The sequence below is a fragment of the Monodon monoceros genome, unplaced genomic scaffold (assembly GCF_005190385.1).
Source record: "Monodon monoceros isolate NGI ecotype Baffin Bay Population unplaced genomic scaffold, NGI_Narwhal_1 Super_Scaffold_16, whole genome shotgun sequence".
Taxonomy (NCBI): domain Eukaryota; kingdom Metazoa; phylum Chordata; class Mammalia; order Artiodactyla; family Monodontidae; genus Monodon; species Monodon monoceros.
Window position 1 is genome coordinate 38,079,320 of NW_021703772.1, and position 24,835 is coordinate 38,104,154.

The 24,835-nt window shown below is 40.6% G+C and overlaps 1 protein-coding gene across 2 annotated transcripts in view; it reads left to right on the forward strand.

Annotated features, from left to right (window-relative positions):
* The window catches only part of ANKRD44 (ankyrin repeat domain 44), a 325,912-nt gene that overhangs the window by 268,845 nt on the left and 32,232 nt on the right, over positions 1-24,835 (forward strand). For both annotated transcript variants that reach the window (XM_029224527.1, XM_029224528.1), the window contains exon 17: positions 20,400-20,471. In XM_029224527.1, coding sequence (XP_029080360.1) covers positions 20,400-20,471 — 72 coding nt within the window. The remainder of the gene's footprint in view (positions 1-20,399; positions 20,472-24,835) is intronic.

The following is a 24,835-nucleotide window of genomic DNA, read 5'->3' on the forward strand; positions in this document are numbered from 1 at the left end:
AGATATACCATGCTCTTCGATTGGAAGAATCAATATTGTGAAAATGACTCTACTACACAAAGCAATCTACAGATTCAATGCAGTCCCTATCAAACTACCAATGGCATTTTTTACAGAACTAGAACAAAAAATCTTAAAATTTGTATGGAGACACAAAATACCCCGAATAGCCAAAGCAGTCTTGAGGGAAAAAGACGGAGCTGGAGGAATCAGACTCCCTGACTTCAGACTATACTACAAAGCTATGGTAATCAAGACAATATGGTACTGGCACAAAACAGAAACATAGATCAATGGAACAAGATAGAAAGCCCAGAGATAAACCCATGCACCTATGGTCAACTAATCTGTGACAAAGGAGGCATGGATATACAATGGAAAAAAGACAGTCTCTTCAATAAGTGGTGCTGGGAAAACTGGACAGCTACGTGTAAAAGAATGAAATTAGAACACTCCCTAACACCATACACAAAAATAAACTCATGATGATTCGATACCTAAATGTAAGCCTGGACGCTATAAAACTTTTAGAGGAAAACATAGGAAGGACACTCTCTGACATAAATCACAGCAAGATCTTTTTTGATCCACCTCTTAGAGTAATGGAAGTAAAAACAAAAATAAACAAATGGGACCTAATGAAACTTCAAAGCTTTTGCACAGCAAAGGAAACCATAAACAAGATGAAAAGGCAACCCTCAGAATGGGAGAAAATATTCGCAAATGAATCAACGGACAAAGGATTAATCACCAAAATATATAAACAGCTCATGCAGCTCAATATTAAAGAATCAACCCATTCCAAAAATGGGCAGAAGACCTAAATAGATATTTCTCCAAAGAAGACATATAGATGGCCAAGAAGCACATGAAAAGCTGCTCAACATCACTAATTATTAGAGAAATGCAAATCAAAACTGCAGTGAGGTATCACCTCACACCAGTTAGAATGGGCATCATCAGAAAATCTACAAACAACAAATGCTGGAGAGGGTGTGGAGAAAAGAGAACCCTCTTGCACTGTTGGTGGGGATATAAATTGATACAGCCACTATGGAGAACAGTATGGAGGTTCCTTAAAAACTAAAAATAGAATTATCGTATGATCCAGCAATCCCACTACTGGGCGTATACCCAGAGGAAACCATAATTCAAAAAGACACATGCACCCCAATGTTCGTTGCAGCACTATTTATGGTAGCCAGGTCATGGAAGCAACCTAAATGCCCATCGACAGACAAATGGGTAAAGAAGTTGTGGTACATATATACAATGGAATATTACTCAGCCGTAAAAAGGAACGAAACTGGGTCATTTGTTGAGATGTGGATGGATCTAGAGACTGTCATACAGAGTGAAGTAAGTCAGAAAGAGAAAAACAAATATTGTATATTAACGCATGTATGTGGAACGTAGAAAAATGGTACAGATGAACCAGTTTGCAGGCAGAAGTTGAGACACAGATGTTGAGAACAAACATATGGACACCAAGGGTGGAAAGCCACGGGGGTTGGGGACGGTGGTGTGATGAATTGGGCAGTTGGGATTGACATGTATACACTGATGTGTATAAAATTGATGACTAATAAGAACCTGCTGTATAAAAAAATAAAATTAAAAAAATTTTTTAAAAAATTAAGTAAGCAATGAGAATGTTCCTTAACAGCATAGAACTTAAATATTAGCGTCTGGTTGTATGGATGTTATGGAGGGTAAAGCAAGGATTGCTTGCTGTCATGCACATATTTGGAAGATCCAGCTGTCCTTCATAGTAGTGTCCTGTGAACTTGTAAAGATTATGGAAAAATCCTTTGCACCTAAATTTTTAGAAGATGAAAGATCTCTATTCATTGGATACATGAAAATAGATCTATTTAGAAAAGCACAATGTAGGGACTTCCCTGGTGGTCAAGCAGTTAAGACTTTGTGCTCCCAATGTAGGGGCCCGGGTTCCACCCTTGGTCAGGGAACTAGATCCTGCATGCCACATCTAAGAGCCCACATGCCACCACTGAAAAGATCCCACATGCTGCAATGAAGATCCTGCACGCAGCAATGAAGATCCCACATACCGTAACTAAGACCTGACGCAAATTAATTAATTAATTAAGAAAAGCACGATGTAGACGATAAATTATTTCATAACTTACAGGAAGTCCATGTAAAATACTCATAGAGCTAAAAGTAAGGTTTAAGATTTAAGTTCTTAAAGGAGTAGCTAGAAGTATTTCAACAAAGAAATTGTGCATGAGTGTTTATTTTTCTCTCTTGAAGGCAGATATTTTTAGTTCCAGAGGGCTTTTGTCATAGGCATTCAAAAAATTCACTGAAATCACTCTTAAATTCTTACCTCTTACCCTCTTACCCTACCCTCTACTTTTTGGAAAAGGTTTCAAGTCCTTCTCTACTAAGTTCTTCTAAAGCACACTGAGTATCTCTGTCATTACTAGAAACATTGTGGCACTAGTCCTATAAGATAAGAAATCCTTTTTTCATTAATTTATAGTGGTTATTAATAAAATGAACAAGCCATTTAATTACTCAGGTGACCACTCTGAGCCCAATAAGAATAGTTAAGGCTAAATTTTAAATGCGAGTAGCCAGTTAGATGCCATATTATTTTGTGTCCAGTCATGTTTGAGAGGATTGCATTTTGGTTATCATCTTAAAATAGCAATTCTAAATATTTTACCAACTGGAGGTGAATGTTTAAAGAAAATTTTAATAGTCTTCTAGAGACAGTTATTCATAGATAGCCATAAAGTCTATTACTTTTAAAGAAAGGCTACCTTTTTATTCTTTTCTTGTAAGTTGAAATTTATTTTTATTAAGTGAGTGGAAAATATCAGGTTATGTTTTAGTTTAAACATGAATAAATTCACATTTTACTTCACTTATTAAGGATGAACACAGTCAAGATTAGAAAAGTTGTAAGAGTACAAGATTCATTTTAGAATTGCTACGAGAAAAAGAATTGAAAGACATGTACACTACTCCAGCTGGGCATGAAAGAACAGCTGGAAATACCCATGGAGCTGTTTTTAATGAAAGAGATACGAGTTTCCTGCCCTCTCTGAGGGTTCAGTAACTGGCTCCTTGGTGAATGACTCCTTTGATGAGCCTTGAATATATAAAATCAGAGATAGGGGTAAATAGTATTGGAAATGATGAACTAAGACCCAGCAAAGCTGCAGGCACTGTACCTCAAGCTACACCAAAAGTTGATTTAAATTACCAGAAAGATTTTGCCAATTATGAATCAAAACCTTAAATATTCTGCTTCATGCAGTTTATCATCAGGAAACCATCACGAACATCCATAAAGATTCAGCCACACAAATGTTCATTACCTGTTAATAATAATAATAATAATACCAAGAAGGGGACAACCTTAAAGTTCAAAAATAGGGGAGAAAGGTAAATTATTGAGAGATTATTTTACTGATTTACTGAATGCTGTGTAGTCATTAAAATGACATTGCAAAAGAATATTTAATGTGTGCAAATATATTCACTGCATGTTAAAATAGCACAAAAAGGAAAGTTATAAAATAATACATACATCATGATTTATGTGTGTTTATGAGCTGTTATATGGCTAAGAGGGCACATACCAAAATTTATCTGGTTATCTCTGGCTGTTGCCATTACAGTTTTTAGGGACCACATTTTGGGGTTTTTTGGTGTGTGTGTGTGTGTGTGTGTGTGTGTGTGTGTGTGTGTGTGGCTTTTTGACTTACATTTTAAAGATTAGTTTACAGTTCTTTCATTTTTTAAATTCATGCATTGAAACAAATTTATTGAATACCTCCTCTGGGCAAGATACTGTTCTAGAGTCAGGCACCATGTTAAATAATGCATGCCTTCCTGAGTACCTCTTCTTTAAAAATTATATTTTAAAAGTCAATGGAGGGTTTCCTTGGTGGCACAGTGGTTAAGAATCAGCCTGCCAATGCAGGGGACACGGGTTCAAGCCCTGGTCTGGGAAGATCCCACATGCCTCAGAGCAACGAAGCCCGTGTGCCACAACTACTGAGCCCGTGTGCCACAACTACTGAAGCCCACGCACCTAGAGCCTGTGCTCCACAACAAGAAAAGCCACCGCAATGAGAAGCCTATGCACCGCCCCAAAGAGTAGCCCCCACTCGCCACAACTAGAGAAAGCCTGTGCGCAGCAACGAAGACCCAACGCAGCCAAAAATTAAAAAATAAATAAAATTTTTAAAAAGCCAATGGAAAAAAATTTCAAAACTTAAAAGTTGACTTTAAAGGAAAATTAAGCTCATCAGAGTGACCAGTGGTATCTAGAAGCCTGTCTCTAGACAGAGGAAGAAAAACAATGACCTGAACTTCCAACTCCTTCTCTCACCCTTCCTCCTCCTGAGGATGCTTTTAGGCTACCTGCCAGGGAAAGTGAACACAGGGGTGGAGATAAACATCACACTGCAGGTGGGATTATCTCAGAGTTCCGGAGGAGGATTTTAAGTCCCTGTTGTTAAGGGATGGATCCTGTTAAAAATAAAATACCTTCAGAGCATTGTAGATTGCAGTAACCTAACCTCATTAATGTAGCAGAGAAAGCACAACAGTACAACTTCTTTACTGCAATTGAGGAAGGAAAGTAAAATGAAGACAGAATCATCAGCATGTAGAAGCATAAAAAGAAGAGCTCCTGTACGTTCAGCAGAATAAAGAGAAGATGGCTGTGAAAGCAACATAGCACAAGCTTACAGCCCCACTGATAGAGTTGCTCTGACTTCCTATTGCCTAAGTGGAAGAGCAGAAAAGAAAAAAAAAGAAAGGAAACAAATCCAAGTGATGGTTCAAGCTGTGCGACTATTTGTGAAATTATTAGATAATTCTTTTGGCATTTTAATAAAATCTACCATTAATATTTAATTTTAATACTTTTGAGTTAATCTTTCCAATCCAGCACTCTCCCTGAGCACCAACTCAGAAACTTTTTTCAAAGCTGTTTCAGCAAATAAACGCTAAAATTAAGGTATATTTAAATTTTTTTGCTTAGACCTAAAACTTCCTTCTTATACCTCTTTTATGGCAGAGCTAGGAATCTGCATAAGCTATTTATGAATTGATGGCTTACTTTAATATTTTAGGACCAGGTGAAATCTCAGTCTGTGCTTTGGCATGTTTGGGCATTTATCAGGATCATGTCACATACTTTTCAGGCATATACTTAAAAATTGATCATCATAAATAAATGTAAAGCACCCTCCTGAGGAAAACATTCATTATGGGCCAGACTTTAAAACTGGAACATGCAACCAGAAGCTACAGGAATTGGTGTGCAATTTAGCACTCACCATGTTTATCAACCATTCAGATAATTTCAGAGCAATTTGGTATGTAAGAGAAATTCTGAAAAAAAAAACAAACACCTTTTTACTGTGGTAACACAGAGGTCTCTCCCCAATTTTTATGCAGTTATGTTCAATTGCCATTTGTATTAGTCATTAAAACTCCAAAGGATATAGTGAGTAAACAAAAAAGAAAATGTCCTGCAAGATGCGATTTTATTCTTTTAAGATATGCTTTCTTGATTTTAGTCTTTTGATCACTGATCCCTTGACTTTAAAAGAAAAAAAGTCAAAAACTGAAAACACTTCTATTACAACCACTTTTATATTTGCTGCTAGATTTTGTAAATAGATCATTCTGATCTAACTTTCAGCAATCTAATTTATGAACGTGGTAATCAGAAGTGAAACTACCGCTTTTATTTCAAATGTGTTCCTAACTCATCCGTACTCTAAAGAATCCATGGTACAGTGTGTGTCCTCAAAGGGAGAAACAAAAGGGTCTAAATTTGACACCTGTGCTCTTGTACAGCAAATGAAGTTAGGTTAGTTTAAACTGTGCAGAGCTAACAGCGTCAGTGCCTATTTTCTTAAATGGAACTCTGAATTTTTTTCAGCTGCCTTTCAGCTGTACACTGACGTGTTTGAAGCTCCAAATTAAAAAAAAAAAAATTAAAACAGGACTGCATCCAAATTAGAGTTTTCCATAGTTTTTAAAGAATGCATATGAAGTAGTTTTTTTTAATAAAGCCTTGTTAAAACCACAGCAAAGTCATTCTGATAGATAATTGGGAGCAACAAGGAAAAAGCTTTACAAGAGTATAGATTTCTTTTAAATTGTTCATTTGAGTGACATAAAGTTACACAACATTCTAAGGTTTTCTTTCATTAATAGGGATGAGGTACTAGGCTAAGTGCATGGGTGATACAAAAACTTAATTTTAATCAATAGTTTCACCTGTCTTCTTAATCCCTTTATTGAAGGTAACAGCAAGCAGTGAGAATGGTCCCTCTTAGAACTGTGCGGACCATAGTCATGTACTTTATGTAATTAAATACCCCACCTCTCACACCTTCTGTTCAAAGAGCTAATTAACAGCTAGAAAGAAAAGACAACAGATGGGAAAGGAGGCATAGACACTCCCAAATTGATGAAATGGCTCTCTTTGTATCCTGGTGGCTCAAATTCACAAATTTTAGCGTGTTTTAGCTGTTTGCTAAAGATGCTTCATTCTTGCCATCAGCTGTCAACATGACTAATTTTTAGAATTGCTGGGTCTGTGAAAGTAAAAGGCAGACAAAATAGTTTAGGACTTGATTTTAAAACTCATTAAAATTCATGAGTTATCCATGGGCTCTCTTGGTTTTGATGGCAAGTTATATTTTGTATTGTGGTGGTGGATGGGAAGCAAGGTACATGTGTTCCCCAAGAGAATGGTGGTTATTTACATATGTGCCCTGGAGGCAGGAAAGGGGTTTTGGTTTTCCTTGTTGTAGTGGAGGGGGAAACTGTGGAATGGGAGGATGAAATTGAAAGGAACAGGAATTAAGCCCTAAGGACAGGGTCTTTCCTTCTCTTCCAAGAATGTTGGCTGCTCTGGAAGGAAGGGTCAATATCTCCTGTCCAATAATAGCCAAAGGACAAGATAACAGGAGTCAGACTCAGATGGGTAGATGGCCTAACACCTCATAGAAGGAGAATCCAGGAAGGCTAGATTTGCTAAAATGCCAGCCTACAAGCTGCCCCCAGCGACCCCTTCAATTAAGGGTAGAGTGTGTGGCTAAGGTGGGGTCCACAGCGGAAAGACCCACAGAAGAAACCATTTTTAAAACTGACACACAAAAAATCAGGCTGAGGAGCATCATAATTTCATTATACTAAAGAAAATAGAACTCTGTTGTGATTTTTGTGTATGTTATACCTTCTGTAAATCTAAAACCATAATTTTCTTATATTTTTGTAATTCCTATACCTATAAAATAACCATGGCAGAACAGTCATCTTACATAAATGAAAACAGGATTTAATGAAATGAAATTTTATGAGCTTTGAGAGAAACAATTCTTTGAATTATCTTATTTCGCTTAAATGAAATTAATGTGCTCTTGCTTTCAGTCCTAAATGATCTGTGCTTTATTGTGAATTTCATTTTCTTCTGCAGAGAGATTTATTTTTAAAGAGAGGTGAGATGGAGGAGGAGAGAGGAGTCTGCCTCTTGGGTAGTAGGTGATCTGAGGTTTATGTCTTACAGGCGTCTGCCCCGGGGGTGAGGCTCCCTGCAGTTCTGCTGAGGATTCTAAGTCAGGAAGGAGGCCAGAGAGAGAGAAGAGGTGGTCCACTGTGAGACCCCCCAAGTATGCTGAAGGGACATAGCCCTCCAAGGCTATGCCTCCTCTCTTAGACTGGGGGGGGGTGAGAAGAGGGCAGTGTTGGTATATGGCAACTGCAGTCTGTTCCTGGGATAAAAATGAGCAAATGCGGACCATAAGGCCTTCAGCCCAAATGAAGAGTTCCTGGCCACTACTATGATTCTCTGGATAAAGTAGACACTTGAAGAGCGGAGGGGAGCCCATGATTCCTCAGTCTCAGAGCCTGAGAAGGGTTCATTGGAAATTCAGTGGGACTGATTTTCTGATCGTGGGACAGCATAGCTCTGTCTGCCCTGTATCTGCACAAGTTTCTTTGGAAGGAGAGGAAGGCATCTTTTCAAGTTCTCTCAGTGTTCCCATGGAGAGTCCATTGTGGAACGACATTGACGGGGGAGATTGTTATAGGCATTTCCAAAGGATATTAAGACGTTTGAGGTCTTGTATTAAGATTGGAGCCGATGGGTGGTGTCAAAGTATACTTCTCAAAAAATTTAGAATGAGACTCTTATAAAAGGAGAAAAAGAACATGTGTTAAAGATTTTTATTAAACTCTCATTAAGTAATGATGGAACCACTAAGATGCTAAAGTTTATTCAGGGATCATTTGAGGAACAGAGCATTTATAGAGACTTTAATAAAATAATATTAGAGTAAGATTGCTAGGTAAGATACAAAACTTGTTACCATCCAAAACAGCAATAAGCTATAATTTCTAGAGTTATCTTTTCTACCACATAGAAATAATGTGTATTCCTGCAGGAAACAGATCTACAAGTTAACATGTAACTTCACAGAGACTGCGCTCTTAATTAACATTTTACTAAAAATTAATCCTTGGGTGGACCTGTTAAAACAGTGCCTCGGTATGATTCTTAAAAGGACATGGGGGCTTCCCTGGTGGCACAGTGGTTGAGAGTCCGCCTGCCGATACAGGGGACACGGGTTCGTGCCCCGGTCCGGGAAGATCCTACATGTTGCGGAGCGGCTAGGCCCGTGAGCCATGGCCGCTGAGCCTGCGCGTCTGGAGCCTGTGCTCAGCAACGGGAGAGGCCACAACAGTGAGAGGCCCGCGTACCACAAAAAAAAAAAAAAAAAAAAAAGGACATGGAATTAGCCTCTTTGCCTTATTTACAAGTTTTGGATCATTTTTCTGAACAATAGGGAATCTTGTCTAGTACCTCTTGATATTTATCCCTCTTATTCTTTTTCCTTAAACTCATGTTATCCACGTGTGATTGTGGTTGATTAGCACAATTTTGATTTTGCTTTTATCTTCCTCCCCTGTGCCCCTTTACTCACACACACATATCCCAGCATCACCACAACACACATGTAATGCCAGGATCCAAAAGAGAAGAGTCAGGTGGCTCTGACCGAATACACCAATGTGTTGAACTCACTGCTGATATAGAAGGGTGAACTTAACTTCTGAATTATTCTGCAAAATTCAGGAGGTTGTAGGCATGGTCTAGGCTAATCCCTTTACTATGAATATCAAGGGAATAGGCCAAGTTTTTTGTTGTACAGAAAATTCCTTGCAGTAATTATTGCTAGATCCAAGAGGGCTTGCCATACTCACTATCACATCCCTAGTGGATATATTAAGGGTACCCCCAGGGCATACTTTGCTGGTATCAGCAACCTAGGCGCACACTTTATCTGAGATTCCTGCTTCTGGAATTTGCTGGTGACTGCAGCCTATTCCCTCAGAGATTTTCTTAAGGACCCTTTTCAGCTATCTCTCTTTTCTATCCTGTCTCAAAGCCATCAGCATTCCTTCCCTCTTTTGGCTCACTGCCCACACAAAAGAATGAAACCAAATTCGGTTATAGAAAACTGTGGAACCAAAGAGAATAATTTCTTTATTATGGTGAATTATGCCTTCTGATTCTGTTTAACCCAGATATAGTCATTTCATATTTTTATCCTGCTTAGGAAAAAGTGAATTTAGGAATTCTGAGCATTAGTTAAATCATTTAAATCCAAAGCTGCCAGGGAACCTCGAAAATAATAGGGAGCACTTTGATGATTTTTTTCACATTTGCGATAGCTTCTGCAGCGATTCTTTGCAACTCCTTCAGTGGGTTAAAACCCTTGTTCTCTCCATAATCAGTTTTGGCTTCAACCTTGGATAACTCCTTGTGTTTTCAGGAACCATGGTTATCTTTTCCCTAAAGAGAGTGATATTTCTTACGAGTTAATTTTAATGCTCTTCCTTATCAAGAAGGCTCACTCATGGCAAGATGAAAAGAATTCTGTTTCATTATTTCAAAAACATATTATCTGGCTTTCTCTGGACTGATTTAGGTATTTACAACCAGAAAATGTGTTTCGAATTCTTTTACTAGTATCTTACCTTCTTCATAGTATTGGTACATCGATTGTATCAAAATTTAATTTCACATTAGTCTTCTTTACTTCCTTATGACAGAAGGCCAGAGTGTCACCTCAGGATGAGTTCTACCACTACCTGGCAACAGCAAACTGACATCCTGGTTTAGAAAGACACACTTAGCCTAGAGCATTTTTCAGTTACAAGACCATGTTCTATGAAAGGTCAGGTTTGTTTATTTGTTTTGCTGGTTGGTCCATTTATTAAATGTAGCAGTGCATATGGTATTCACATTGTTTTTCTAAAGGGAAAAATCCATCCAAAATATAAGATCCCAGTAATGTTTTTGATAGTTCTGCAGTGTCAAGGCAGCAAATGTGTTATCACCCTGTAATTAATTCCACTAGTGCTCTCTCATTCACTTATCAGATTTAAATTCAATTCAATAAACAGTATTGGATACCTCCTACAAGATACGGGTAGTCCCTGCCCCTAAGGAATTTGCAGTTTAAGGGCCATGAAGGAATGTACTCAACCAATAGTAATACTAGCCAGAATGGTGTTATTGATTCAATAAAGATATACCACTCATGGTCATGAAAACATTGACCTCCCCCTGCCTAAATTTTGACTGGGTAGGATGCTAAAGGGACCTTGGAAATCATCTGACTCAACCATCTCACTTTTAAATAGAAATTTATGTTATTCTTTATTAATCTATATTTGTTGTAGAAAGTTTAGAATATGTAGAAAAGTGGAAAGAAATCAAACACCCAAAGTCCCTCCACTACAAAGCAGTTATTATTAACTCTTTTGGTATATTTCCTTCCAGTCTCCTTCTCACATATTTTATTTTTTACATACATGAGATAGTATTAAATATGCAATTTTATGCATTGATTATTTTTCCATAAACTGTTCTGACATGATCCTTTCCCAGTGCTATTAAAAACTCTTGGTAAACATTTTTTAAGCTAAATAATGTTCAACTTTTGGATCAGTCATAACTTAGACATTCTTCTATTTAGGTTGTTTATACTGTTTCACTATTGGATGGCTTTGGGCTTAAAACTTTCTCAGGATAGAGTCTGAAGTAGGTTTATGGGTCAAAGTACATGAACATTTTTAAGGCTCTTGCAAGATAGTTTTTGAACACCACGCATTTTGTACCTTGCTTTTGCCTTTATCTTCACAGCAGGTTTCATTAGCCTTCCTTACACATACTACAGGCTCTTCTGCCTTTTAATTGGCAAGGAAATCACCAGGAACTGAATATACACTGGAGGGAGGAGATAAGCAGAGTTATCAAAACCAGCTCCCAAGAAGAGCTGGAAACTTAATCTAGCTAAGCTTCTAGTAGTGCCCTCCTCACAAATGTGTTATCTCCTTTTGAAGTTGCATAGACCTTGACTTACACAAGTATAGAAAGTTAATGGTTCCTTACTTACGGAATTGAGTGGAGAAGGCAGAAATTAGATTAGATTCATGCATTTCTAGGAACCACTGAGTCTCCAGTAATTGTTGTTACTAACAATTTCAAGCAACACGGCTTTCTCTAATAGCTGTGAAGGGGTGCGAACAGAATCCTGAGAAACAGTCACTGCTGTTACTGAAGTGCCATCATGAAGGGAGCTAGTTTATTTTGGGCTAGGCTCAAAGGCCTGGCGTCCACTGAGGTCCAGTATGGCCTGAAACATTATATTAAGCCTGAGACTGGAAGACCTGTGGGATCCCCCAAGCTCTATCCTGTGCCCCTGGGAGCCTCTGAATGGAGCGTTGACATAGGCTGGGTGGTCTGAAACTTCTGCAGACTCAGCCCCCTCTTCTGGCCTGAGCCAGAGTCAGGTCACAGCACAGTGGACTCAGGATCGGCCTTGAGGTTACCTAAACAGCATCTCATTCTCAAGCACAGACAAGTGGAATGTGAAATAGAATTTCTGACAGAGGTGCCAACTTTCCAGGGACCTTGGTCTGCTTCCAGGCCTTTGACTTGAAGACTCATAAATGTCCTCACTGCTAAAAGATAAATAAATCCATTTTTAAAACTTTCCTCAGAGCACCTCGTTGACATGGTCCCCATGGATATTTTCTGATTGGTTTTCTGACTCCTCTTCTCCCTCCTCGCCTGTGGAAACTAGTTATGTAGTCCAAGTCTAACCAGCACTGACAAGAGCAAGGGTTACCTCACAGACCCACTGGCTACACCTTTCTGTTTTTATATTCTGAACCATACTCGGTTTCTGCTTTCTTAAATAGCACATTTAGAAACTGGTTTAGTTCAGCTGAAGGTCTCTTGAAATCCCTGGATTTTTTCCTGCCATATTTTCAAATAACTAGTCATAAGCTATACTACTTACAAAGCTTGGGTTCCTAGCTAAAGGGTAATATTTGTGTGTTTCCTTGCAATTTTGGATCAGATCACTGTTTTGTTAACCTAGCGGGCCCATTGGCTTATGGTCAAGTTCATATTTATTCTTGATTTTTTTATCACAGATTCACTTTTTAGAGAAAGAGGCTTAAACTTGGCCTTCTATTATCTCTGCTGTTTTAAAATCCAAGATGTTGAGGTGTTCTTTGTGTGAGTCCTCCGGTCCTGTGGTATTGCCTTCCAAATTCAGAAAATGTCCTATCAATTGTTATAATCTTAAATACAATCGTTTTCTCAGGCCCCCCAAAGTTATAGAGCATCCCAGCCACCCCCCACCCCGAGCTGGATCAGAGAGTTCACGTTTTACGAATAAGATGGTTGAAAAGCCTGCTTGCTCTCATCTTAGCTTTCTTCTCTCAATTCCCACTTCAGATGCCCATCTTTACTTGTCAGTGGGGGTTGGGAGTAGCTTGAATCTCAGACCTTCTGTTTTTTTCAGCCAAGAGAGTCTTGGCAAACGCAAGGTGGTAGGAGGACGCTGTGGGAGAAGAGGTAGAGGTCAAGCAGTGCTAGATTCTCCATACAAGGTTCATAAATGATTGATCAAATGAGAAAAGAAGCAATTCTGGGATTTTGGAGATAACAAGGAATAAGATTAAGTAGTCCAGATAAAGGCTTTATTAAAGCAGCCATTTTAATAGATTTTTTAGGCAGAGGACCAAGTCGATCCTTGGAATGAGTGCAAATTTTTTATTGAGCCAGTAGAAATTGATGGTGACATGTTGGACGTGTACATTGGATTTATGAGTGTAATTCAACGTGAAAACTAGCATGTGAATGCATGGATTGTGTAAATGTTACGTATAAATTATATTCTTTGATTTATAACTGCAAGCTTTATGTGCAGAACTCATTGCCTTTTTATGATACTGCTTGTTTGGCACGTATTCTTAGCTGTAACTGTGTTTCAAAAGAGCCATTCTATTTCGGATTTTGACAAGGTAGGTTGCTGGTGATCTCTGTAGAGCAATGTTATTTTCCAGTAATATTGCCGACCACAGGCTGAAGTACGAGTTTGTATAATGAGTCATGGTAGGAGCTCTCTGTCTCCCTCCGGCCCCCGTATTCTTCCCCTGAGTCGTTTGTGCAGAGTGGAGTCTCTGAGCAGTGCTGTGTATCTGCATCATCCCTTGGACTCTATATGTTTAGAATCAATTTTAAATTAGAAAGAAAATTCTAAACATAAACGTCAATTTTGAATGACTTACAAATTGCTTTTCTCCCCACTTTTTTCACATTGCCTTCTTAACTAACAAAGAAGAATCGCTAAAGGAAGAGGCATATTAGAGGAGCTAGATTCCAATTAAGGTCCCCTGTGACTGCTGTGTAACTAAAATGACTACTTAGCACTCCTAGGAAACAAAGAGGAAAATCTCAAAGATCAAAGGGAATTGTTGAAGTTAGAGGCATAAAAAAGACCCACATACTTTAAAAACACACACACACATGCACACACACACACACACACAAAAACTCTTCTTGTCTCCTACCCTCATCCCTGTTGGGTTTTTGTGTTTTTTTTTTTTTTTAATATCAGGAAAAAGTTTCAGCTTATCAGTTGATAGGAAGACATTGTCTTGTGGGGTAGATAACATGGGTTTTGAATTAGACCTGGTTGAGTTTCCTCATCTGTATTTTCCAGGCTGTGTGAACTTGAGCAAGTTACTTAATGGATTACTTGAGGATAGATTGAGGTGATCCATGGAATGCTCAGCTCATAGTAAATGCTTAATACCTTTCGGTTGTCATCAGTGAGAATCTTCATCATTATCACTTATCACCACCAGCACCTTCATATCATGGTCATCACAGCCTCCACCGCCACCAGTCACCATCACCATCACCATCACCATCACCATCACCATCACCTCACTCTCCTGGTTTTCCTTCTACCCCTCTGTACCCTCCCCTACTCACAACCCCTTTTGCAGACTCTCTTCCTCTTCCAAACCCTAAATACTGGGATTCCTGAGGTTTACGTCCTCTCTCACTACACATTCTCCCTGGCAGCCTCATCCACAGTGGGGGCTTCCTGTCTCAGCCATTGCTGCTGATTCCCAAATCCATTACTCCAGCCGAGATTGCTCTTCTAAGCTTCAAACATTATATCCATCTGTCCACTGGAGATGTCCCCTTAAATGTCCCAGCAGCACTTCAGACTAAAGCTCAACACAATTTCCCTCCCCTGACCTTGTGCCTTCTCTTTGTTTCTTATCTTAAAGAAGGCATCACAATTCACCCTGTTACCGAAGCAAGAAAATTGGGTGTCATCCTTGACTCTACACTTTCCCCTCCCTCCACCGTTCAATTGATGAATGATGTCTATTACACCTTCTAGGCTCTCAGGTTCATGTGGGTAAGGACCATTTTAGAACTGGAAATCTCAGTGCCTAGCACAGTACTCAATAACTATTGAATGAATGAATAAAGGAGTGAATGAAAGTCCTGAATATCCCCACTTCCTTCCATTTCCTCTGCCTCTTCTGTAGTATAGGCCACCGTCCGTTCTTAACAACTTAATTCATAATTTAGAAATCCCATAGTTGAAATATCCTAACTGATCTCCCTGCTTCTAGGGTTGCAGTCCTCACCCCCAGCACCACTGCAGCTCATTTACCACACTGCACAGAGAGATTTTCATGAAACCCAAGAATCTGATCGTGATCATGCCTCTTCCCGGCTGAAAGCACTACGATGACTCTCACTAATTATCCTGATTTGATGTCCTGGCTTACAGCTGTTATCCCGGCGCAATTGTCAATCTCATAAATGTCCTGAATTGGGCGATAATGATATGATCACCCTATACCTAATCTGTCGTCTGCTTACGTTTCCAGCCTAATTGCTCCTCATTCTTTCCTTACCCCTACATGCTATCTAGTCTTATTAAACTTAAAGCTTTTCGTATTTGTTGTGTTCTCACATGCTCTTCCTTCTGCCTAGAAATTCCCTTCTCTCTTTGCCTCACAGATTCCTACCATCCGGGTCTCAGGCTAAACCTTCCTTTACAGAATAGTCTTCTCTGACCCCCAGGGTTATGTCAGGTACCTCTTCCTTCATGTTCCCATAGCATCTTGCATCCTAGCTCTTGCCTCACTGTTTTCACTACCCGTTAACTTCTGTGGGTTCACCACTAGCCTCTAAGTTCTCTCAGGTCAGTGACCACATCTGTTCGCTGCACAGTTGAATCCTGGTGCCTAACCCAGGCTCCCTGACAGAGATGACATTTAGCAAACGTGTAGTGAATGACTGAAGTAAAAATCACATGCTATTAGAATGATCAAAGTACACGTATGGAAAAATCTGCCACAATAAATCTTCTGGGAATATGCCTAATTTTTGACTGTAAACAGTACATTGTCTTCTTGCCTCTGTTCATCGTGTTTGTGATAATGGTGGAAATGATTCTGTGTTCCTTTGATTAAAAGTTCATCCTAGGACAGGATTTGGAGTTGGTACTCACTGTCAATTCCAGGAACTCTTGCAGGTGATAATGTTGCAAAACAAAGCAAAGAACAGCTGTTTTCTAGCCTTTTCAAGCAGTTGAAGCTACTTTTATTTCAACTATATGTGGCAGATGGTTTTAAAGTTATTAGTTTTGAAGTTAAAATTAAATTTACTCTCATTATTGTAATGTATCCTAGATTGCTTAAGTTCTAAATTCTATTCTCGCCCTAATGAAAACAAACATAAAATGTCTCATACTTCCGATATAATTATTTGTATTGTATTATTTGAAAACTTGAAATTGTGTGCTTTTAGATGGTAAATTTTACACTGTTCCTTGATCTACCAGAGAATGCAAACATTTTGTTTCACATGCATTGACTAGAAAGGAGATCTGGACCTATCTAGGGGTCTGTGTACATCATTCTATTAAGTGAAAAGGAAGGTTAATGGCTTTTATTCCAAACAGAAATAGCTTTAGTGTTTTTATTACAAAAACAATACACAGGGCTTCCCTGGTGGCGCAGTGGTTGAGAGTCCGCCTGCCGATGCAGGGGACGTGGGTTCGTGCCCTGGTCCGGGAAGATCCCACATGCCGTGGAGCGGCTAAGCCTGTGAGCCATGGCCACTGAGCCTGTGCATCTGGAGCCTGTGCTCCGCAACAGGAGAGACCACAACAGTGAGAGGCCCGCGTACCGCAAACAAACAAACAAACAAACAAAAAAACCCCAAAACAATACACATTCATGGCCCCCCAAAAAAATCAGGAAAGACAAAGAAGAAAATGAAAATCATTTGTATTCCCACATTTAGGTTACGGTGTTAAACATTTTAGGGTATATGTTTCTCGTCTTTTTTTCTGCATGTGTAGTCATATCAATACAGTTTTTTAAATGGAAATGGTATCATTCCACACATATGGCTTTAAAATGTGTTTTTCCACTTGACAAGTTTGGGACTTTCCGGGAGAAAAAAAGTGGGTAAAGAGCATGTTAGGAAGTTTTGCTTTCTAGTGTGTTGAGTGGTGTAATTTCCCCTTCACCATCCCCATTAAGAAAACTTAAATAATCTGTATTACTTTTTGAATCAGTCAGGGTGCATTCGAAGGAAACAGAAGCCATGCTAGCTGTTTTAAGCAGAAGAAGATTTGATTTTTTTTTAAATAGGTGTTTATAGGGCTTCTCTGGTGGCGCAGGGGTTGAGAGTCGGCCTGCCGATGCAGGGGACACAGGTTCCTGCCCCGGTCCGGGAAGATCCCACATGCCGCGGAGCGGCTGGGCCCGTGAGCCATGGCCGCTGGGCCTGCATGTCCGGAGCCTGTGCTCCGCAACGGGAGGGGCCACAGCAGTGAGAGGCCCACGTACCGCAAAAAAAAAAAGGTGTTTATAATATTGTTGGGAGGTCTAGAAGAGGGTGCCCTAGGCTGATCCTCCAGAAATAAACCTAAACTGCACTTGGACTGCCAGGGTGGCTGCCCCTTCCTCATGATCAGGGAGATGGGGAATCAGAAAGCAGCCCTGGAATGGCTGCTCCATAGACACACCACCCCAGCTGACGTACGGGGACAGACTTGTCACTGCCACTGCTACTGGCCCTAGAGCCACACAGCATCTGCTTATTTCACACTGCCAAAAACGGATGCCTGCACCCCTGTCTTGCTTCTCTACCTTTAGCTAAAAGACAAGCTAAAGTCTCCATGACTCTGCATACCATCAGAAATCAGAGATGCCGTCTGCTCACTTCTGCCTCTAAAATTTCAGACTGCATCCAGTTGGCAGAACCGAAATCAGATCTGAAACCCTAGTTCAGGGGAGTCTAGGAAATGTAGTTTAGAGCTGTCTAGTCTCTGCAGTATAGGGCAGCCCAATCCCATCAGTCAGGAGGCTGGAGTGGACATTGAATACTGCCATATTCACCACACATCAAGGCTTTGGGTGTTGGGTTTTTGTCCCTTTTGGATGCATCACTATACAGAGAAGAACTTAACAGCAACATAAAGAGGGAGAGCTTATCAGAAGTGGTGACATATACCACTACAATTTATTTACTCCATCCCTATTGCTCTTTATTCATTTTCTGTTGGTTGGGGTTTTTTTTCCATATAAACAGTGTCTTTATAAACTGCTCTTAGCAGAGTCACTAATAGCCTCCATGTTCCTAAACCCAATGGGCAATTCTCAGGCCCCATTTTACTTGACCTGTCAGGACTTTTGACACGGCTATGCATTCTCTCCTTAAAACTCTTCCTTCACTTGGTTTCAGAACCTCCTGCTCTCCTGATGTTCTTTCTAGCTCACCTGCTCAATCTGCATCTCCCTGCTGGTTCCTTCTCATCTCTCTAGCTCTTAATGTTGTGTGCCCAGGATCCAGTCTCCCTCCTCTGTGTACTCCCTGGCTCATCTCATCCAGCCTTATGGCTTTAAATACCCTGAAGTCCACACCCGTGTATCCTACAGCTGCCGATTAACATGTACTTTTTTTTTTATTTTTTGAGGTACGCGGGCCTCTCACTGTTGTGGCCTCTCCCGTTGCGGAGCACAGGCTCCGGACGCGCAGGCTCAGCGGCCATGGCTCACGGGCCCAGCCGCTCTGCGGCATGTGGGATCTTCCCGGACCAGGGCACGAACCCACGTTCCCTGCATCGGCAGGCAGACTCTCAACCACTGCGCCACCAGGGAAGCCCTAACATGTACTTTTGATGCTTTAAAAACATCTCAAACCTAACATTTCCAAAATCGAACTTCTGCTTTTTCCTGCTACATATATTCCACTCACTTCTCCATTTCAGTTTGTGGAACCTCCATCTTTCAGGTTGCTTACAACAAAATCCTGAGTGTCATCCTTTACTTCTCTCTCTCACATTCACATTCAATCCATCAGCAAATCCTGTTGACTCTGCCTCCAAAAATATCCACAGTCCAACACTTTTCTCCGTCCCCACTTGCTCCCTGCTGGTCCAAGCCACCATTATTTCTCTCTGGACTTTTGCCCCAGCTCTTCAGTGGTCTCTGTGCCCTCCCTAGAGTCTAAAAGTTAGAACATGTCACCCTTCTGCTCAAAGCACTCCAGTGAAATTCTATCTCACTCAGGATAGAAGTCACAGAGTTTTTACAACAACCCAGAAGGCTCCTTGTGATACTACCACCCACAGTGCCACCATCTTTCTGATTTCCTTTCCTGTCATTCTCATCCTTGATCACCTTGCTCCAGTCTCACTGATGATCTTAAGCATCTCTGTCGCTAAAGGACTCGGCAATTGCTGGCCCCTCTGCTTAGAATGCTCTTCCTCCAGATATCCACAAGGCTCTCTCATCGCCCCCAGACGTTGTTCAGCCATCACCTGCTCAGTAAGGCCTTTCCTGGTCTCTGTATTTAAAGTTACAAATGGACCTCTCCTCCAGCCTTCTGAACCCTCCTTCTCTGCTTTATCTTTCTCCATCGCACCTACGTCCTTCTAATTAATTATATAACTTCTTTTTTCTATTGCCTGCCCTGCCCCCCATGAAAAAATTGATTTTTGAATATATTTTTTATTATTGAATCGGTGCATGGAACAGTATCTGGGCACATTGGTAGTCATTCATCAAGTGTTTGTTGAATGAATATATTTCTTTATACATGTGTCATTGTGCACTTGTCTAATTATTTACTGGGGATTAATTCCTAGGGTCAAAGATACGCACAAAATTGCCCGGGAAGGTTTTAACAATTTGTTCTCCGAACAAGGGTCAATGAAATGTCTTTTGCCTGACACCCTCACCAACATCATACCCTAGTCACACCATCCATTCCATTCCTTGAACTCACCGTGTTCATCCCCACTTGATGCATTTGCCCTGACTCCTTCCTGCTCCCAGAATGCTCTCCTGCCACATTTTGACTTGATGTCACTCTTCTTATTCAGGTCTCACTTGAACTGTCATCTCCTTGCTTGGAGAGGCCTCCCCTGGCCATCAGCTGTAGAGTAACTTCCCAGTCACTCCATTTCACATCACCCCACTTTACTTTCATTACAGCATATTTCACTACCAGATATCTTCTTATGTGTATGTTGTTTATTTGTTTGTCTGTGCTTTCCTGCTCTAGAATGTAAGCTCCGTGAGAACAAGAGCTTCCTAAGTCTTTTGCAACGCTGTCTCCATAAGTGTGTGTTTGATAATGGAATAGACCCTGAGTATTGTAATTTTCTCGTTGTGATGATCTGCTGGGTGGGAAGTGGATTTAACGTGAATTATTTGCCTAGATTGGTGAAGCTGAGCAACTTTTCAAGTATGAAAGATTTCTTTTGAATAACAAATGCTAAGATGACCTAGAAGTTGAAATATTCAGTTAGCATATTTGTTTTAGATATGCTATATCAGATTTCTTATGTTTCTGAGAAGTTGTATGATTTCTTAAGTTTCTGAAGCCTCCTTTCTCATTTATGTCAACAGTTGTGTCCATAAAGTAGGATTCCTTCTGCAAATTACACTCACGTACTGTTGTTTTCTTTGTGTCTCCACAGCTTTTGGAAAGAACCAACAGTGTTTTTGAAGAGTCAGATGCTGGTGCTACCAAGAGTCCGCTCCACTTAGCTGTAAGTGAGATGCTGTGGGCATCTTCCCCCGTTACAAAAAGAACCTAAGTGTTCCTAAAACTAGGCTGCTCTTAAAAGGGAAACATAGCAATGCATAATAACTCATAATGGAAACAGTACATGGGTGAAGGCTGAGGCTGCGGTGAGAAAGCATGTCTCAAATTCCAATCCCAGCTTCTCACTGGTGACCTCAGACACATGACTTACCCTGGCTGAGCCTCGATTTCCCCATCTGTGAAGTGAGGATACAGGAAAAGAGACAACGTGCATGAAGCCATATCACAGTGCCCTTAAGAATAATGATTGTTATAAATTTTAAGTCTCTAAATTATTATTATCTAGTAGTTAAATCAGTAAACTGAGGAAATGTTTTATTTTGGTTTTAGAGATTTAAGTATAGACAGCAAGTACTGAACTTACAGGTAATCGAATGCCACAATGAAAAACTTGAGATATTTAAATACAGACTTGTGAGAGCAAGATGAAAATATGCATAATTGCAACTCTGCTGCTTCTGCCTGGGCTTGGAATCGGGGTCTCAGAGGAGGTATCAGGGGCTGATTCTTGTACTGGGTGAGATCTGTGAGGGAGGGGAACAGGAGTTATTCTGCCACTAGGAAAGCTTCCTTTCCACATCCCAGTCATTGAAGAGAAATGCAGTCGCTCAGAGTGAGGATCCCCAAACTCTCTCTGCGGGTGACCGAGCTGGGAAGCTCACTACCGCTCTAATTCAGTTAAGGTCTTGCTAACCGTTGATCAGCAGCAGCTGTTCCCTAGGGACCTCTCAGACTGGCAACAGCCAGCTCACCTACACAGGGCTCTGCTGAGCTGTGAGGCCTCGGTCCAGGGCCATCAGGAAGGTGTTTGGATGCACCCAGAGACTGGATGTTGGGAAGAGTAGGATGCTGGGTCTCTGTGTTTAATGGTTATGACATTTCACTCAGTACCACGCACACATAAGCACTTATTCAGTTTCCTTCTGATGAAAAATTGAGATGGAGATTTTGGAGAGCAGAGAGGAGTGTTTTACTGATGGCATACTTAAGCAGTGAGGCAAGGTAAGAAAGGATGAGGCCATCCCACAAGGATTGGGATGAACCGATCACACTCATGGAGCCCTCGCGTCTTTGCCAGTCTCCCCACACACTCACCAGCACACCTGATAACATCCCACTCACCACCCTCTGCCACATCTACCAACGCAGAACTATACACACGGATACACGCACACACTGAGTCCAGTGAAATCAGGCTAAAATGTCCATTCGTCTTTCTTCCAGACATGGGCTTAGAGTAGAAAAGGTGGATGGAGGGCGGGATATTTACATGTATAAAATTTCATACCAGTTGGCTTTTAGTACAGGTTGCTCTAAAGGTTGACCCTAGAATCTCTGCCCAGCCATCTGCTGTGCCTGGGGAAGTTACCCCAAAGCTGGGAGAGGCCTATTGGAAAGGTTATCTCAGGTAGAATTCTCATGCCCTATGAAGGTGGGGTTGATTGCATTGCTAAGCCTGCTGGTAATAGGAGAAGAGACTTTCCTAGCTTCCAAAAAATTCTATCATCTCTCATTCTTCTTTTTTTTTTTTTCTTTCAAAAATTATTGTTGAGTGCTTACTGGGTGCCAGGTGCTCTGCTAAGTGTTGTGGGTTCCCAGTCCTGTAAAGACAGGGTGGTACAGTATCATTGGAGAGAGTTGGGCTTTGGTAGTTCTACACCTAGGGGATCCTAGCCACCAGTCTTCTCATTAGCAACTCGCCTGGACATGGTTTTTCCATCTGTAAGTTAAAAGGAGTGAGTCAGTTAAGGATCCCCAAACCCTTTCCAATTTGTTAATTTATTTAATTGTTTTTTGTATGATCTTGGCCAAGTACCTAACCTCTTGTGTCTCAGTTTTCCCACTCATAATACGGGGAGAATAGCAGTACCTCTGTCATAGGGCCACTGGGGGGATGGCCTGGGTTAATGCATGTAAAGCAGTTAGAACAGCACCTGGCACTATCATCCTCGCTATTAGTAACATCACTAACATTCTTTCCTTTGACATATACTGACTGTGCACGTACCAAACACTGTTTCGGGAGCTGGAGAGATGGCAACAAACAAAACCCAGCCACTGTCCTTGTAGGGTGTGCAGTCTAGGAGAGACAATAGACAAGTAAATATACAACGTGGCAGGTGGTCAGAAGTGCTGCTGCAAATGGGAGCAGCGAGACAGAGAGCATCGAGGTGGCAGACTGGGCGCTGTTTCCCACAACATAGCATCTCACGTTTGACCGGGGATGCGACGAGCTAACCATTTGGTCTCGGACAGAAGAATGCTCTGGGCAGAAGTGCAGAGTCCCCAGGGTGAGAGCACACTTGGCATGTTCCCAGAACAGCAAGGCCACCATGGCTGCAGCACAGTGATGCAGGGAGGGTGGTAGGGGTCTGAGTGTTGTAGAGGGGGCAGGGAGGCGGAGGAGGGCCACAGACTCCAGGGGGAACTTGGACTTCTTCACTGAGCAAAAGAGGAAACCGTTTGGAGGGTTTTGAGGAGACAGATGATGTGATACGACTTTTATCTTAGGAGGATCCCTTTAACGTCTGCATTGAGTTTAAATTGTCAGGGAACAAAGCAGAAACTAGACAACCAGGCAAGCAATGATGGTGATAACTTTGACCATGGTGATAGCAGTGGGTCAATTCTAAAACTATTTTATGTTTTCCCTCTAAAAGCTAATACGTTTTAAAGAAATTATTATTTGCTCCAAGAACCCCGCAAGTATGCCCATCACCCTCCCCAGGGCCCCCTGTAGCAATTAACTTGATTAAAACCCAAGGCACATTATTTCTTCTGTGGAAGATTCTACAGTGAAAGAGAACCAGATGCCCCCAAACCTTGACTACCCCAAGAAACCTGAACGGCCTTAAGTTACTATTTCCTGGTTGAATGAGTCAAATCTCCAGGGTTATCTGCCCAGTGAATTTCATAAGCATTTCATCCACTTGAAAAAAATTAAATCAAGAAACAGGGCTATGCAAATGAAACGCTCCAGCTGTTGAGATTTCCAGATTGACCCATTGTTTCATGGATTCTATTGAGATCCCAAATTCTTTCTCCTTGCTGCCCTCAGTTCCAATCTAAAAAGTTCAAAGAAATTATGTTTAAGAAGTATTTAAGTTACTTAAGGAGATTTTTTAAAGTCTTTTGTAAAACAAATTTGAAATGTTTGATTGCCACCTCTAGTGAAGGCTTAAACTGGGTTGTCTATCGAAAGCCAAAATACTACATGCTTTTTGAACCAGCATATTTGCTCTTTTGTGTGATTACTTCTTCCTGGAGATATTTTAGAAATTATTTGTGGACTTACCCACTAAACACCTGATTTAGGATGGGAATAGAAAGAAAAATAAGACAGTGTTCGTCATGCACTGCTGATATGAGAAAGGTCTTCTTTCCTGACTACCTGAGTCTCTTTCAGAGAGTTTAAAGCTTTATTTTATACTTTCTTATAGACTCTAAGAACCACATAACTGCCTAAAGACAGAATCATGCATTTAACCACAGAATAGAATTCCATATTATGTGGTAGTTTGTTTCTAGGGTTAAGCCCTAAAGTGTGAAGGTAAGTGAAAATTCTTGTATTAGCAAATTTACCTTTATTATTTCCCTTAAATTGCCCTGGAAGTATAGTATACGTAGTTTTATGTCTTCAACTCCATATCGTAATGCTTTTGGATACTAAAATTCAAGAGCTGCAGGCTTGACGAATGGAAGAAACAAAGGGAATTCTATATATAAATCTGGCCTTTCAACCATCCTGTCTTTGAATTTTTAAGTGCCTGATATAGAAGAAAATATCGATTGGAATTCTGATGCTTTCCTTCAGTAGGGTTCACTCCATTTTATTTTAATGTTAAGCCTCTTTAACTTTAACACATGCAAACGGGTTTATTTTTTGTTGTGAGAATTAAAGGAGAAACTGCAGGGATCTTTTACAGGAGTTAAGTCAGCGCCTAAGTTAAGTGCCCTTTGATGTGACTCTGCTGTCCTGGACAGTGCTGATCTGTCTACATCACCTTCCTTCCTGAATATGTTTCTCTTTGCCCTGGGTTTTCTCTTTATTAAAATCTAAATATGTGAGCCATGGTGCTTTGTAGATACGCATGCAGTTTATAGGTTGCCAATTCTATTTTCCTAGGCTAAGTCAAATTGACAGAAATTGTAAATGTTTACTATCTTTGTCATCATAGTAACTGCCACTGAAGGAACAAGCATTTGCAAATAGCATCTAGAACCATCTGTTATCTACATGGACTCATTTCCCTTTGATGTAAAGTCAGGATTTCTACATAAGCTGAATCAGTCACTACCGTTACAATT